The sequence below is a fragment of the Gymnoscopelus microlampas genome (genome assembly GCF_963454915.1).
Source record: "Gymnoscopelus microlampas genome assembly, chromosome: 14".
Classification (NCBI taxonomy): domain Eukaryota; kingdom Metazoa; phylum Chordata; class Actinopteri; order Myctophiformes; family Myctophidae; genus Gymnoscopelus; species Gymnoscopelus microlampas.
The window spans coordinates 19,463,595-19,476,721 of record NC_139951.1 but is presented as its reverse complement, the minus strand read 5'-3'; the positions used below and the strand labels follow the sequence as shown (position 1 = coordinate 19,476,721).

Below are 13,127 nucleotides of genomic sequence, written 5' to 3'. Positions count from 1 at the left end.
GATGATCAGTCCAGTGCTTTGTGAGATTCGCCCCGACCAACCGGGGAGAAACAATCCCCCCTTCGCCTTCAGCCTGGCAGAGATAATACATATAAATGATATGTTTAACACTCCAACATGACAATCACATTTTGGTGACTGTCACGGATATTCAAAAATTAAGATTCATTACTACCTGATATGAACTCCCACATAGATTAATGCCTGCCACTATGAACTCAATCAAATGGTACAGTACAGGGTTTCCCAAACCCCCTCCTCTCAACCACAATTTCAATGGGGCAGAGGGAGTCTGTTGTTGTCATCCTCAAGGTGTTTTTTACCCTACTGGGCAACAGACTTTGCAACGTCGTCCACTGCCGAGTCAGCAACCATGGAAGGATAGACCATGATGGAAATCCAGCAAACTATGGGGCCCCACACTGAGCACAGCATAGTCATTTCAGTGCTGTTAGAGTCAAGAGACAAAATACAACTAGACACCAATAAGGATAGGAATGGTAGTTGAACTGTGTATAGCCTCATAGTCTCTCTGATCCCCCCTGTTGTCTGTGCCTCCTCATCTCGATCACCTGCTGGAAATACAGCCTCCATTTTCCCCAGTATAACCAGCCAGCAGGCACTCTCAGAAAGGACACATTAAAAATGAGAATCAATGTCAATTTCACTTGCCTGGCACCATCAGACAATAAATGTTCATTTGGGCTGTCCTGCATCCAACTCTACCAAGAACAAAGAGAGAGACACACATGAAACACAGAATCAGAAACAGGGCTTTTAAAGGGGGAGTCATCCTATCCCCATCCTGCTCAACTATCATAAAGGCTGTCAACAATGGCTGGGCAAAAAAGGGGTACCAGCCTATCCGTATCCTGCAGTGGTGCCAATAGCTCGGCCTAACCACTGGTCAATTAACTAGGCTCACTCTGACACACACATACAGTCAAGAGTTACATTTAAGAGACTACTTTTTCATCTTTCCCCTTTTTTGAGGGATCTGGATGACTTTGGGATTTTTCAGAGTAAGGATTCAAGGCAGCTTTTTGGTGTTGCCTCCACACCACCAGCCGGCACAGTTCAGTAGTGGGATGGGACGCAAGTCCACACTGATATTGGTGTAGAGCTTGCTGTAGGAGACTTCGGTGGGACGGCTGTAGTGAAGGTTGTTGAGGCCATCGACGTACTGCCTCTCTTTGGAATACCTCAACAGCTTGAACCGTCCTAGGAACTGCTTCTCTCCTCTATGGTGGTGTGGAATTGACTGGTACTTCCCTATCTCTGCCTCTGGCCGAGAGATCTTCAGGCCAGCAGAATACAACCTGTTCAATAAGTCGTCGTCCTCTCCTCCCCACCCCCAGTATGCATTTGGAAAGCCATTGATTTCACGGTACTGCTCTACTGTGACTCCGGTGACGCCACCCACGAACTTGTTGTAGGGTAGCGCGTACGAGTATTTGTCGAGTGCGGGAACAAAGTGGCGTGGCATCAGGCCGCAGCCGTAGTAGTTGCGGTCGTTCTCGGGGAGGTGATCCACGTCGTGGAAGATCACACAGTCCCAATCCAGGTCTTTCATGGCCTCCTGGAAGCCAACGTTAAAGAGCATGCCCCTGTTGAAGGGTTGGGTCCCATTCTGCTCAATGACATAGTAGGCGAACTGCAGCCGCTGTCTCTGCAACATGGGGGTGAGATGGTCTAACAGGATGGGCAGCTGTTCATGACGGTTTCTGAATGGGATTAGGATGGCCACTTTCCAGTGTGGCTTGCAGTCCTTTGGTTTCCAGTGTCCCCCAGACTGGATATCTAAATGCTTAGACACTACGGCCTCCATAGAGATTTCTGTCATGTTTACTTCCATAGGACCCTTCATAGAAGGTAATCGCTCTGGACAGGTAAGGTTCTCGCTCTTGGGGAAGTTATCGGGTAGATATGGATGCTCTGTGGAGGTGTTCACATCTGCCCAGCACAACTTACTGGTGACCCAGGCCTTTCCCACATAATAGTATTCATTAACCTTTCCGGGAGCCGCGTAAACAAAGTATATACACGTAGTGGATAGGAAGAAGAACAAGATAACGGCCAGAAATGAGTGAATGGACATTTGTAGGAGCGCCCTACAGTTCACCATTTTGGCTCAGTCAAAACTCCCCTCTCACCAATAGAAATCCCATTAAAAAACACTGTCCTTGAATTGAAGACACCAACAGGTCGATACAGTCTAAACTGTTGTCTGTGTACTAGCTGGAGTACACAGAGTACCAGAATTGCTGGAGAACAGCTTGGGTCTTGGCTCCTTTACTTGCCCAATAAGAGACTGAGGTACTCTGCCTTTATTGTTGAGTACACACTGTTATACACATTTTGTTTTGGTATTTGATGATAATTGTGTCCTCTATCTGTCTATGTAAATGCACCTTGTTGGTAGATTGCACATAAATAATTACTCCAACTCTTCAACATTGATAATGTGATGATCAGAGAAGCCTTGAAATGAACTGCCTCTTTATCACAACGGCCATGATACGTCACGTAGACGTATAGCAAACGTCATAGATACGTCATCGGTTCCTCCTCCTTTCTGCACCAGTGTTGCCATGTCCGCTTATTATAAGCGGCTTTGGGCATTTTTGGGGGCTTGTTTCTAAAGTGTAGTTGCTTGTTTCCTAATGTTTATTTTTCATTATTATGGTTGAAACCAGTGGTTCTTAAACATTGTTCATGTCAAGGACCCCCAAATGAATATGTATTTGTCTGCGGACCCCCTATCAGGAAATATTTTGTTCCAGGGACACCCAAACCAGATTTGTGAATTGTGTTGTTAGAGAAAAGATTTTTTTTTGTTATAGCAGATCTACAAGCTCACAACGCGTCGCATCGTGACGCATTGTGAGCATGTAGATCGGCTATTTTCAAATAACCAATGTACATATACGTTTAAAGTGCGAAGGGCTCGCATAAATTGGGGCTTGTTTCTCTCTCAAAACCTGGCAACACTGCACCCGCCTTGAAAACGTGGAGAGGGTCTTGTTTACAACCCGCCGGTTTTTCTTTATTAATACATTCAAGGAATAAATAGTTCTGCTTTTTCGTGTCTTCCACAGCAGTGTGGCTTTATCATGTGAATTTCAACGTGGTGCTTATTAAACAATAAGCCACGTGTTTACGGGGGGATAAGCACGCTAGCTCCCTGTGGGTCAGCTAACGTGTGTTGGTCGACTCTTTAAGGAAAGTAGGCTACTTTGGTTCAAGTTTTATAGTTGGAACCCAGCGGTCGTTCCAGTCTTCACAACAACACTGAGATAACCTGTCCTATGAGGAGAGGACGATGACTGACGCTGACGTTTCCCAAATGGAGATTGAAGAAGGACAAGGTAACGTCCTAGAGTAGGGTTGTAAATGTTGCTTTATTTGTTGTGCGTTGCAGTTCCGGACTAGAGCGGATGCGGAAACGGTTGTGTGAGTGCATGCGCTTGTGTGAGTGCTAATTACCAAATACAGTAGGCGGGTTGTAGACCGGACCCGAGAATTGAGCTGTCAATAGAAACTAACGTGAGGTCATGTACCTATATACCAGAGGCAGCTCCACAAACCTTGTCCAACCCTTTTTTGGCTCAACAAAGGGAAGTAACTCGTTCTCATGCTATTCATCAAAAATGTGGAACGCCCTACCAAAAGGAGTAAAGGAGTGTAAAACCCTACTCTCTTTCAAAACAGCCCTAAAGATACACCTTCAGGAGGCTGCAATTGGAAAATGGCCCCTGTCTAAGTCCTAACCTAACCTACCCCCCTGTCTAAGTCCTAACCTAACCTACCCCCCTACCCCCCCCCCTCTCTCCTTCTCCTTTTGTACATATTTCTCACTCTTCATACCAGTAACCTGTAAACTGATTGTATGACATTCTATAGTAGTTGTGTATATCTGTCTGTCTCTTATATGTCATCATGATTTGTGTGCATGGGGAACTCATTTGAAACAAGCTCTGTGCTTTTATGAGTCTTCCAGTTTAGTAGACCCTGTATTGTGAATTTGTACTTCCATGTACTGTTGTTCTCATGTCTTACTAAATAAAGTACATCAATCAATCAAACCTCCAAAACACTGCATGTCTTCTAATCTAGGCCAGTGGTTCTCAAACTTTTTAAATCTCAAGGACCCCCATAACTCTGAGAGTGTACAAATGGAACCAAATGGATCCTTTTGATTCCATTTGTACACTCTCAGAGTTACAGACTTGTAAGGGTCCATTTGGAACCCTCTCAAGGAACCCTGAGGGTCCCTGGACCCCACTTTGAGAACCACTGTTATAGGCCAGTGGTTCTCAAACTTTTTAATCTCAAGGACCCCCCCCTCCAGAACTGAAAGTGTACAAATGGAACCGGTTAATGGACCCTAAATATTTAGAACCGCCTTTTTTAGAACCATTTGTTTGAGAACCACTGTTCTAGGTAACGTATTTATACAAACCTACTGTGTTAAAGGGTTGTCTCTGAAGCCAATCTACACCACACCCATGCATTTTATGAAGGGATGGATCAATCCTAAAATAGCTGTCATTTTGCTTTGCTAATGATAACATGATGATCTCCATCCATAGCATACACCAAAGCGAGAGAGATGTCTGGGCATGTCTGCATATTTGTATTTGTGTACATCAGTCGTTCTCAAAGTGGGGTCCGGGGGGACTCCCCTTGAGGGGGTCCCCAGCTAATTTAGATAGTATAGCATCAAAATCATTTTCACCATCACTATTTCACTATTTTAAAACAGCGGATCTACAATCTACATCTTGAAAAACCTTTTAACAACACAATCTTGTTTGGTGGTCCTTGCTGGCACCACATATTTTCAGATGGGGGTCTGCGGCCAAATACATTGATAATTAATTTGGGGGTCCTTGACATTAAAAAACTAAAACAAAGTGAGCTCCATGGTACACCTCATCTTCAGATTGTTCTCCTTGTCCATTCATTCTTTGAACACAGAGTGGAGCACAGATGACCTCCAGAAGCTCCTGCTTGCCATTCAAGAAAACATCCCTAATGATAAAAAAAAGTCTGCATACAACCAGGCACAGATGAAGCTGAATTGGAGCGTGGTGGCTTTTCCTCCGTACTCTCCCGAAGTATGCAAAGCTAAGTGGCATCAGATTACACAGAAGGTGAGCAACACTTTGACTTTGTCCCATGTTGTTTAAATTATTCTAACTAGTAACTTTAAAATGAGTTGAACGATATTCTGATTTAAGAATCAGTCTTTTAAATTGGTATCAATTTCGCACAGTGATTTGTAAACACAAAATTGTTTAGAATATATATATTTTTTTACCCAGATACATACTGTAGATAGATGCATCTGGCTACCAATATTGGTTATCTAAAATGGTCAAATTCATGTACCGTATATGTGGTAAGAAGTAAAATACTTCTGTTTTTAAAATATTTAGATGCGCAAGGTTCGAACCCTCCCAGACCTCATTGACGAGGCACAGGACGCCATAGGTAATCCTTCGACCAAGAACTATAAGGTAAGGAAAATGAAAGGTCTCTGGCAAATTTCTCTAGCACAGTGGTTCTCAAAGTCCAGGGGTCCTTGAGAGGGTTTCAGGAGATCCCCAGCAAAATGAGGAGCAGTCTAACCACTTAAACCCATTTTATACTTTGGCTATGCGAAACTAGCAGATCTCCAAGCTCACAACGCATTGCGATTGTGGATCAGCTATTTTTTAAACATTTTGAAAAATCCAGAGAAATTGTGAAAATAAAATCTCTTATGCAGGTCCCTGGCACAAAATCTTTTCAGATGGGGGTCCGCGGCCAAAAACATATACATTTAGGGGTCCTTGACATGAAAAGGTTTGAGAACCACTGCTCTAGCACACTGAAGACATCGCAGTGATCCATTATACATTAAACAACGTAACATGCAGAAATAATACTCCATACTTTTGTATGATGGGGAATATCCAGAATATGTTTTGTGAATACCACGCACAGATTCTGTTTTACAATGAATGCTCTCTCCTGCAGATACATCCTTGCTTCCCAAAGAAACCCATGCCTCCGAACAGCATCTTTTTTCAGGAGAAACAGGCCAAGTTTAACAAGAAATTCCCACACCTTAGATTCAGCGAGCTAATGAAGAAAGCAAATGAAAAGTACAAGAAGCTTCCAGCAGACAAAAAGGTACAGTTTATAAGGCGAAAAGGGTAATGCTAGAGACATTTTAAACAATTTTGAGCTGGCACTGCATCAGGCAGTTTACTGTCAGTAGGCTAATGTGGCATAATCTCACATCATATTTTGTTCATATTTACACCACTAGAAAAGCTCAGAATAGGTTTTTCTGTATTGCATATTACTCAAAACATGTTTTCAGAATTCTTATGTTCGGGTCACATATTGCATAGTATCCCACTAAGTTGTCCTTTGTTCACAACCCTGTCCAAATGTTACTCCACTTATGGGTCTTTACTATTACCTTTGGAAACACTGCTCTATACACACAGATTTTAACTAGGACATTAAAACCTTTTATTTTTAATTTTTGACCATAGGAGAAATATATCAATAAATTTAAACGTTCCCACGAAGAATATGAAGAAAATTTGAAGCAGTTCAGGTAAACAAATGTCTTGTCGGTGTTCCTGTGCTGTCTGTCTGTCTGTCTGTCACTTACATGTTTCATTATTTGCCAATTTGTGAGGTACATGGCAAAATGTGTTAAGTGTTTATTTGTTTTAAATTAACACTCAGGATTGTGCTCTTGTAGTCTTGTAGGTTACCCACATTCATTCAAAGCTTTATCTTTCAGGAAACAGTACTATCAAAAGGAAACAACGCCCAGTAAAAAGAAAAAGAGTGGTGTAAGTGAAACACAGGTGTAAGTGATGACAAATGTTTTCTTTGGATGGATACTTTCAATAGAGCAACTTGGAATACGCATACCAGATTAAGAGAATCTCAAGTCAGGACATCTTTTTCCTGTAATGCCTAATTTATACTCCATCATACAATGGTGTTCCACACTGAAAATAGCAGCTCTACAAGCTCACAACACTCGTAAGATTAAGTATAACTCAGGCTTAACAAATCAGTAGGACTTAAACACATGAATGTTCATAATTGCTCCCAAGTTGTCTTCCAACGTATAATCATTTTATATTGAATTGCTCATCTTGTTGTCTATTCTTGGAGGCAGAAAGAGCAACAGCCTGAAGATCAGAAGACAACTGAACCACTCACGCCTGTCAAACCCCCTCCGTAAGTCACGCGTATGCCTTGCAATTATTGAGTCATAATGATTACATAATTGCCTGGTCGCAATTGAGATAATCGCAATTATTTTTGCATGATCATTAAAATCGTTTCCATTCATTTATCTGTTGAAAAATAGCGTAAATAGATTATCTACAAGTACTAGTCATTGTCAGTCATTTCTTTGTATATTTACAGTTTACAGTTTACTGTTTAGGCATTTAGCAGACGCTCTTAATCCAGAGTGATTTACAATAAGAAAGGACACAAGATAATACATCATACATCAAGTGTTTACCATGTCCTTTTTCCGTTGATAGTGAATTAATGTTTTCTTATCTGATAACCGATTGATAACTCAACATTCCCATTTGTGTGTGTTTAGCAATAGCTACACACTCTTCTGTAAGGAGCAGTGGGCCGCCAGGGAGGGCATCACCAACTCCAACTTCATTGTTGTGTGTGCCCAGCGCTGGCGAGAAATGGATAAGGAAACGAAAACCAAGTATCAACAGCGCTTCCGTAAGGTTTGTCAAACCTGTGGTTCTCAAACATTTGCATCTGTAGTAGAGAAGCCTCAGCTTGAAGACCAAAAGCCTAATATGTCCGCCGGCCAAGAGGGAGTATTTGGCCGTGGACCCCTATTTGAAAAGATTTTGTGCCAAGGACCCCCATAAGTAAAGATTTGCTCATGCATTTCTTTTTAATGAATAGCGAAAATAGCCGATCTACAAACTCACATCATGTTGTACAGCGACTCGTTGTGAGATTGAAGATTGGACATTTTAAACTGTTCCTCATTTTGCAATAAAGCATGTTATACGCCATACAATAAAGCATGTTACTCGTTTCACATCTTGACCTTTTATGCGAATTCATCATGACATAGTGTATAACTCTGAACGTATTACTGTTTACTTTCGTTTTAGATGAAGAATGAATACCAGCAGGATATAAGCGCTGAGGGCTGGAGAGTTAAGAAATCTGAGGTAACAAAATCCTCTCATCCGCCGTTCTTTACTTTTACATTACAAAACTGAATCTGACTTGTGTACTTGCCTTTAATGCCCTACTAATACTGCTCTGTTGCTGCATTTCTCAAAACATTCTGTTGCTCTTACAGAACTCTGTCATGCTTGCAGAAAAGTTTCCAAATGAACCCAAGAAGCCGACTGAGTGAGTATAACTGAATGATGTCAGAGCATTTAAAATGCTTCCTGAAGCCTGGTTTATACGTGGCTACTCCGTGTCGGGCTATGTCAGTCTGTAAAGCACTCGCCTTTGAACTGCAGGTTCATGGGTTCGATCCCGGGCACCGACAACTTAACGTATGAGTAGCACGGCTTTGGTAACTAGCTTGTACAGTAGGCGTTGCACTCCACCTCGCGTTCCACCTTAGCATTCCATCTCCCAGGGGTCTATCGCATTGAAAAGGACTTGACACCCTCGTTCTCAACTGATACTAACAATAAGCCACTCCGAACTACTTAGTTATACCTATTCATGCGACACCATCGTACAACAGAGTATAAATTAAATGTATAATATTTAAATTAAATGTATAATCTTAATCATAATGTACTGCGATGTACAGCACACTAGAGAACTATGACAGATGCCTGTTAAAGGTATGTACCTGTAATTGATTAAAACAAATTGTTAAAACAAAACAATATATAAATATAAAACAAGTTTTTTTGTTAAAAAGTCTATATTCTGATAGTAACTATAGTAACATTACTATAGAGTGTTTGTTCAATAACAGGGGTCTCCTGGCCTTTCCAGCTCTTCTCTAAACAGAAAATAATTGTTTAGGTATTTCAGCGAATCAGGAGAGGGTACTCATTTATCAGCTTAAATTTTATAGTGTTCCATTAAAAAAATGTCTGCTCACTTCTTTGTGTCATCACTTCCAATTTCCCTTGTTGATCCTGTATCCTGTATCGATTCCTTTTTCGATTGATAAAATAATTGAGAAGCCGTTTAAAAAAAAATAATTTGCTTTGTTTTTTATATACTGGTATCAACTAATCAATTATAATATATCTTTTAATAATTGACTACATTGACTAGTCTGATTAACCACTTAAGCCCTATTATATGCTTCATCGTACAACAGTGTCGCAAACAAATTGCAAGAATATCCGACTTAGAAACTGACACTGTGATCTTGTCATTCGCTATTTAAAAAACATGTGAACGAAATTACATTTTCCCACCCTAAAATCAGTTATTGTTATTACAATCGATTATCAATTGCATATATTTTTTATAATCGATAAAATGATGTACGCCTAATCTTAATCATCTTTCCCTCACACAGATCAGGCCATGTATTGTTCTGCAGAGAGCATATGGACCTCCTGAAGGCTGAGGTCCCAGAGGTAACGAAGCGATTAAGCGTGGTTAGTCCGTTGTGGCAGGCCCTCTCTTCAACTGACAAGGCACACTACCGCAACATGGCTGCGGACGGCTTCATGAAGTACACTGTGGAGCTGAAGAAATGGTTTGAGGTATGGTACACAAGTCACGTTAACCACTTAACCCCTACATACTTAGTTGTGCATCAAATAGCAAGAATATGTCGCCTATTTTCACAGAATGTACCACAATTGGATCACTAGGGTTCATGTGGTTAAACTGACTTGTGTTCAGCGTGTTCTGAACTATTGCTGTCAATATTTTTCAGAACTTGTCATCCGAGAAGAAGACTGAGTACCGCATACAGAAACCCCAGGTAAAATTACAAGCACTCGTTTGTTTGCAAGCATGATACTTTTGTTGTCCTTAGTTTTCAAGAATTATTTTCTCAAAGTTTCTTTTGACTTATTTATTTGCAGAATTGTGAAATCATTGACTTGGACATAGAGGCAATGAGGAGAAGCAGACCAAAAAAGTTTCCCAAAAAAGCTGAAAAGGAGAACTTGAACATACCATCTGTAAGTTGATATTGTGACAATACGCCAAAAATATGTAGTAGGACAAGGGTCTTCAGCCGTAGTGCATGTGCAAGAAACATTTAAGTAAAGAAAGGTCATGTCCGCACACAGTATAATGTTGCTCCGTGCTTTATTAATCAATACACAAAGGGCTTCATCAGACCAATCAGAATGTGAACGTCTCAATCAGTGGATGTGTAGCCTCGATCTCCAGGCTTTTATTGTTGTCAGAAAACAGGAGCGCTGGTGCAGCCTAGTGGATGTGTCAATGGGGATCCACATGAATAATTAAAGGGACAGTGCCACGATTTTGGTACTTTTGTCTTTTTTGCATTCGAGTCGTAAACAGACGTGGCTTATGACGTGTCAATAAGACCATGCACCTCCCATCACATCGATCTATAAATTCACAAAACTTCTGTATATGTGTGAGTGTATGTCTGTCCTGGACGTAATCGGGTGCCGTTCGACCAATTGACCTCAAACTTGCCATGTGTGGCGGTGATTACTGGGGAGTGTGCAGTGCAGAGTGGGAATTCGGTCTGACCTGTCGAGAACCAAAACATTGCAGGTGTCTGTCAACTGTCTGCCCGTATTTATATCTCACGTCATTAGTACTATGGTTGTGGTAATGGTTACCGCCCTGGGTACTCAAACAATGGGTACAGAGAGTACTCTGACAGCAGGTACAATGGGTATGGTATAAATAAGATGAAACGACAATATATTGTCATCTTTTTTTGCAATTCTGCTTATAATTGACATGCTGGATTCTGTTTAGGGTTTTATTATGCCTTTACCGTTGAGCTGATGAACTGCTATGATTAATGAAGGAATATAATGTTTAATTTGTTTAACATCTCTCATAGGATTCTGAAGATGAGGACTTAGAGTACTACAGCAGTGACGATGATGAAGATTATGATTCTACCGAGGTTAGAATATCGAAACACTGCCTCAATTTTTTAACCTTATTATTTTTATTATAGGGCTGGGAAATTATTTGAACATGGGTATATAGAAACCGACTTTTAGAATCAATTACTGACTTAAAGGAGTAGTTCACCCAAAAAAAATACTTATTTTCTATCTATTAATGTGTAATTGATAGAAATGGATAGAATATATGTTTTCTTTGGGTTAACTACTCCTTTAATCTTAAGGCTAATCGAATAATCGAGAAGCAAGGTGTCTTTTTAAATATATTTTTCTACTTATATCAACGAATCAACATGAAAAAGTTCTAATAGAGCGATTAGAACAATACATAAGCGACTAGAACTTCTACCAATTGGTCTGATTAAACAATTAACTTAGTTGTCCAATGGTGCCGTTAAATTTTTTTAATCGTATCAATCATAATCATAAATCATAATTGGGGGGAAAAGTTGGAAATAATCCTGATATTTTGAAGTCATGTCGCCCAGCCCTAATCCACTGTGTTTTTATGATCAATAATGTTGGTTCTGTTGATACATAGGATGAGGATGACGATGAGGAAGAGGACGAGGAAGAGGATGGGATGATGTTTGAGGTCTGATATAACGGACATGATGGAGATCCCTCGGCACCAACTGTTCAGAAGTGGACTTTGATTTGGGAGTGCGGTTTTCCTCTCCTTCATCTTCATCAGTAAAGCAGCCTGTGGGATGCATGGAATATGGAATTTCCCACTTGCATATTGCAAGTGGGAAAATATTGAGTTTTCAGTTAAAAATCTGTTATTTGGGGTTAGTGACTGCCGTATGATGAGAAATGTGCCATTAAATGGTATTGCTTGATCTGTTAAATCAAGCTGTTTTATGTTTGTGGTTAAATGACTTGTTGAAGTGTTTTCAGGTCTTCATAAGGGGACTGGACCACACAAGTGCTTGTTTGAGCTTTTCAGCTCACTTTTCATTTGTTTCAGATGTAATATTATTATTGTGGCAAACAACTGAATGTGGAGAATTATTTTTTGAAAGTATTTAATCAAGGGGTACAGTTTTACAAATGTACGTTTGGATATCTTAATAAACAGAAACACTTGTTTTTGTAAATATGTCTTGTATGGTGTGATTCGTTGTACGATTTGGTCACATTCTAGCCTTAATTGGATCAAGACAGTATTTTATCGAGTCTGACTCTTACTTAGATATGCAAATGTAAGAATCGATCAAATACGTTTCTGATAGTCTCTTGATCCAAGGCTATTCATATTCACAGCCACAGCTTATTATGAAATGCTTTCCAATCGTTTCATGTGATATTAGTGAATATAAAGTGACGACAATAGAAGCTACTGCGGGCGAATATCGGGTCACATGACCAGTCAGTCTGGATGATCAGATGCATGTGCTTGACTGTCAGTGTTGCCATGTCCGCTTATTATAAGCGACTTTGGGCTTGTTTTTCTGTAAAGTTGCTTGTAAATAATTATTATTAGTAGTTGCGGGTTGCGTTTTTTTGGGCTTGTTTCTAAAGTGTAATTGCTTATTTGGGCTTTGTCCTTATGTTGTTCAAAGCAGTGTTTCTCAACATTTTCATGTCAAGGACCCCCAAATTATATGTATTTGTCTGCGGACCCCCGGTTTACAGTTTAGGCAGTTTAGGCATTTAGCAGACGCTCTTAATCCAGATCGACCCCCATCTGAAAACATTCTATGCCAGGGACCCCCATACAAAAACATTCTTCAATTATATTGTTTTGAATAGCAGATCTTCAAGAGCTTGTATCGGCTATTTTCAAATAGCCAATATTATGTTTAAAGGATGAAGGGCTCGCTTCTTTCGAAGGAATTCAGTACAAAGGACCTCAATGGAAACAATCCATAGTGCTTTCTTGGGTTTAAAATCCTCTTAACAGACCTTGTATTAAACTGTACTTCCCTGTGCTTGTCTTCGCAAACTGTTAAAGTATTCAATCTATATATCTCTATTATTTTGGGCTTGTTTTCA

General features: G+C 40.3%; 2 protein-coding genes across 3 annotated transcripts; one reads left to right on the top strand and one right to left on the bottom strand.

Moving 5' to 3' along the window:
- Positions 1 to 1,030: 1,030 nt before the first annotated feature.
- On the bottom strand, positions 1,031 to 2,125 carry LOC311060101 (beta-1,4-galactosyltransferase 6-like; the record flags this gene model as incomplete). Its single annotated transcript, XM_084078225.1, has 1 exon — positions 1,031 to 2,125. The coding sequence occupies one exon, from the start codon at positions 2,123 to 2,125 to the stop codon at positions 1,031 to 1,033; it is 1,095 nt and encodes a 364-aa protein (XP_083934351.1).
- An 878-nt stretch (positions 2,126 to 3,003) lies between these two features.
- Positions 3,004 to 12,024, top strand: LOC311060794 (nucleolar transcription factor 1-like). Of its 2 annotated transcripts, none has more exons than XM_084079118.1 (15): positions 3,004 to 3,368; positions 4,981 to 5,156; positions 5,442 to 5,522; positions 6,025 to 6,180; positions 6,552 to 6,616; positions 6,809 to 6,858; positions 7,200 to 7,257; positions 7,637 to 7,778; positions 8,181 to 8,240; positions 8,375 to 8,427; positions 9,575 to 9,764; positions 9,941 to 9,988; positions 10,092 to 10,190; positions 11,060 to 11,125; positions 11,671 to 12,024. In XM_084079118.1, the coding sequence occupies exons 1-15, from the start codon at positions 3,323 to 3,325 to the stop codon at positions 11,728 to 11,730; spliced, it is 1,350 nt and encodes a 449-aa protein (XP_083935244.1). In that variant the 5' UTR covers positions 3,004 to 3,322; the 3' UTR covers positions 11,731 to 12,024. The 2 variants fall into 2 exon arrangements, with proteins under 2 accessions (XP_083935244.1, XP_083935243.1); XM_084079117.1 differs by having other exon boundaries at positions 6,809 to 6,860; positions 7,196 to 7,257.
- The last annotated feature ends 1,103 nt before the right edge of the window (positions 12,025 to 13,127 follow it).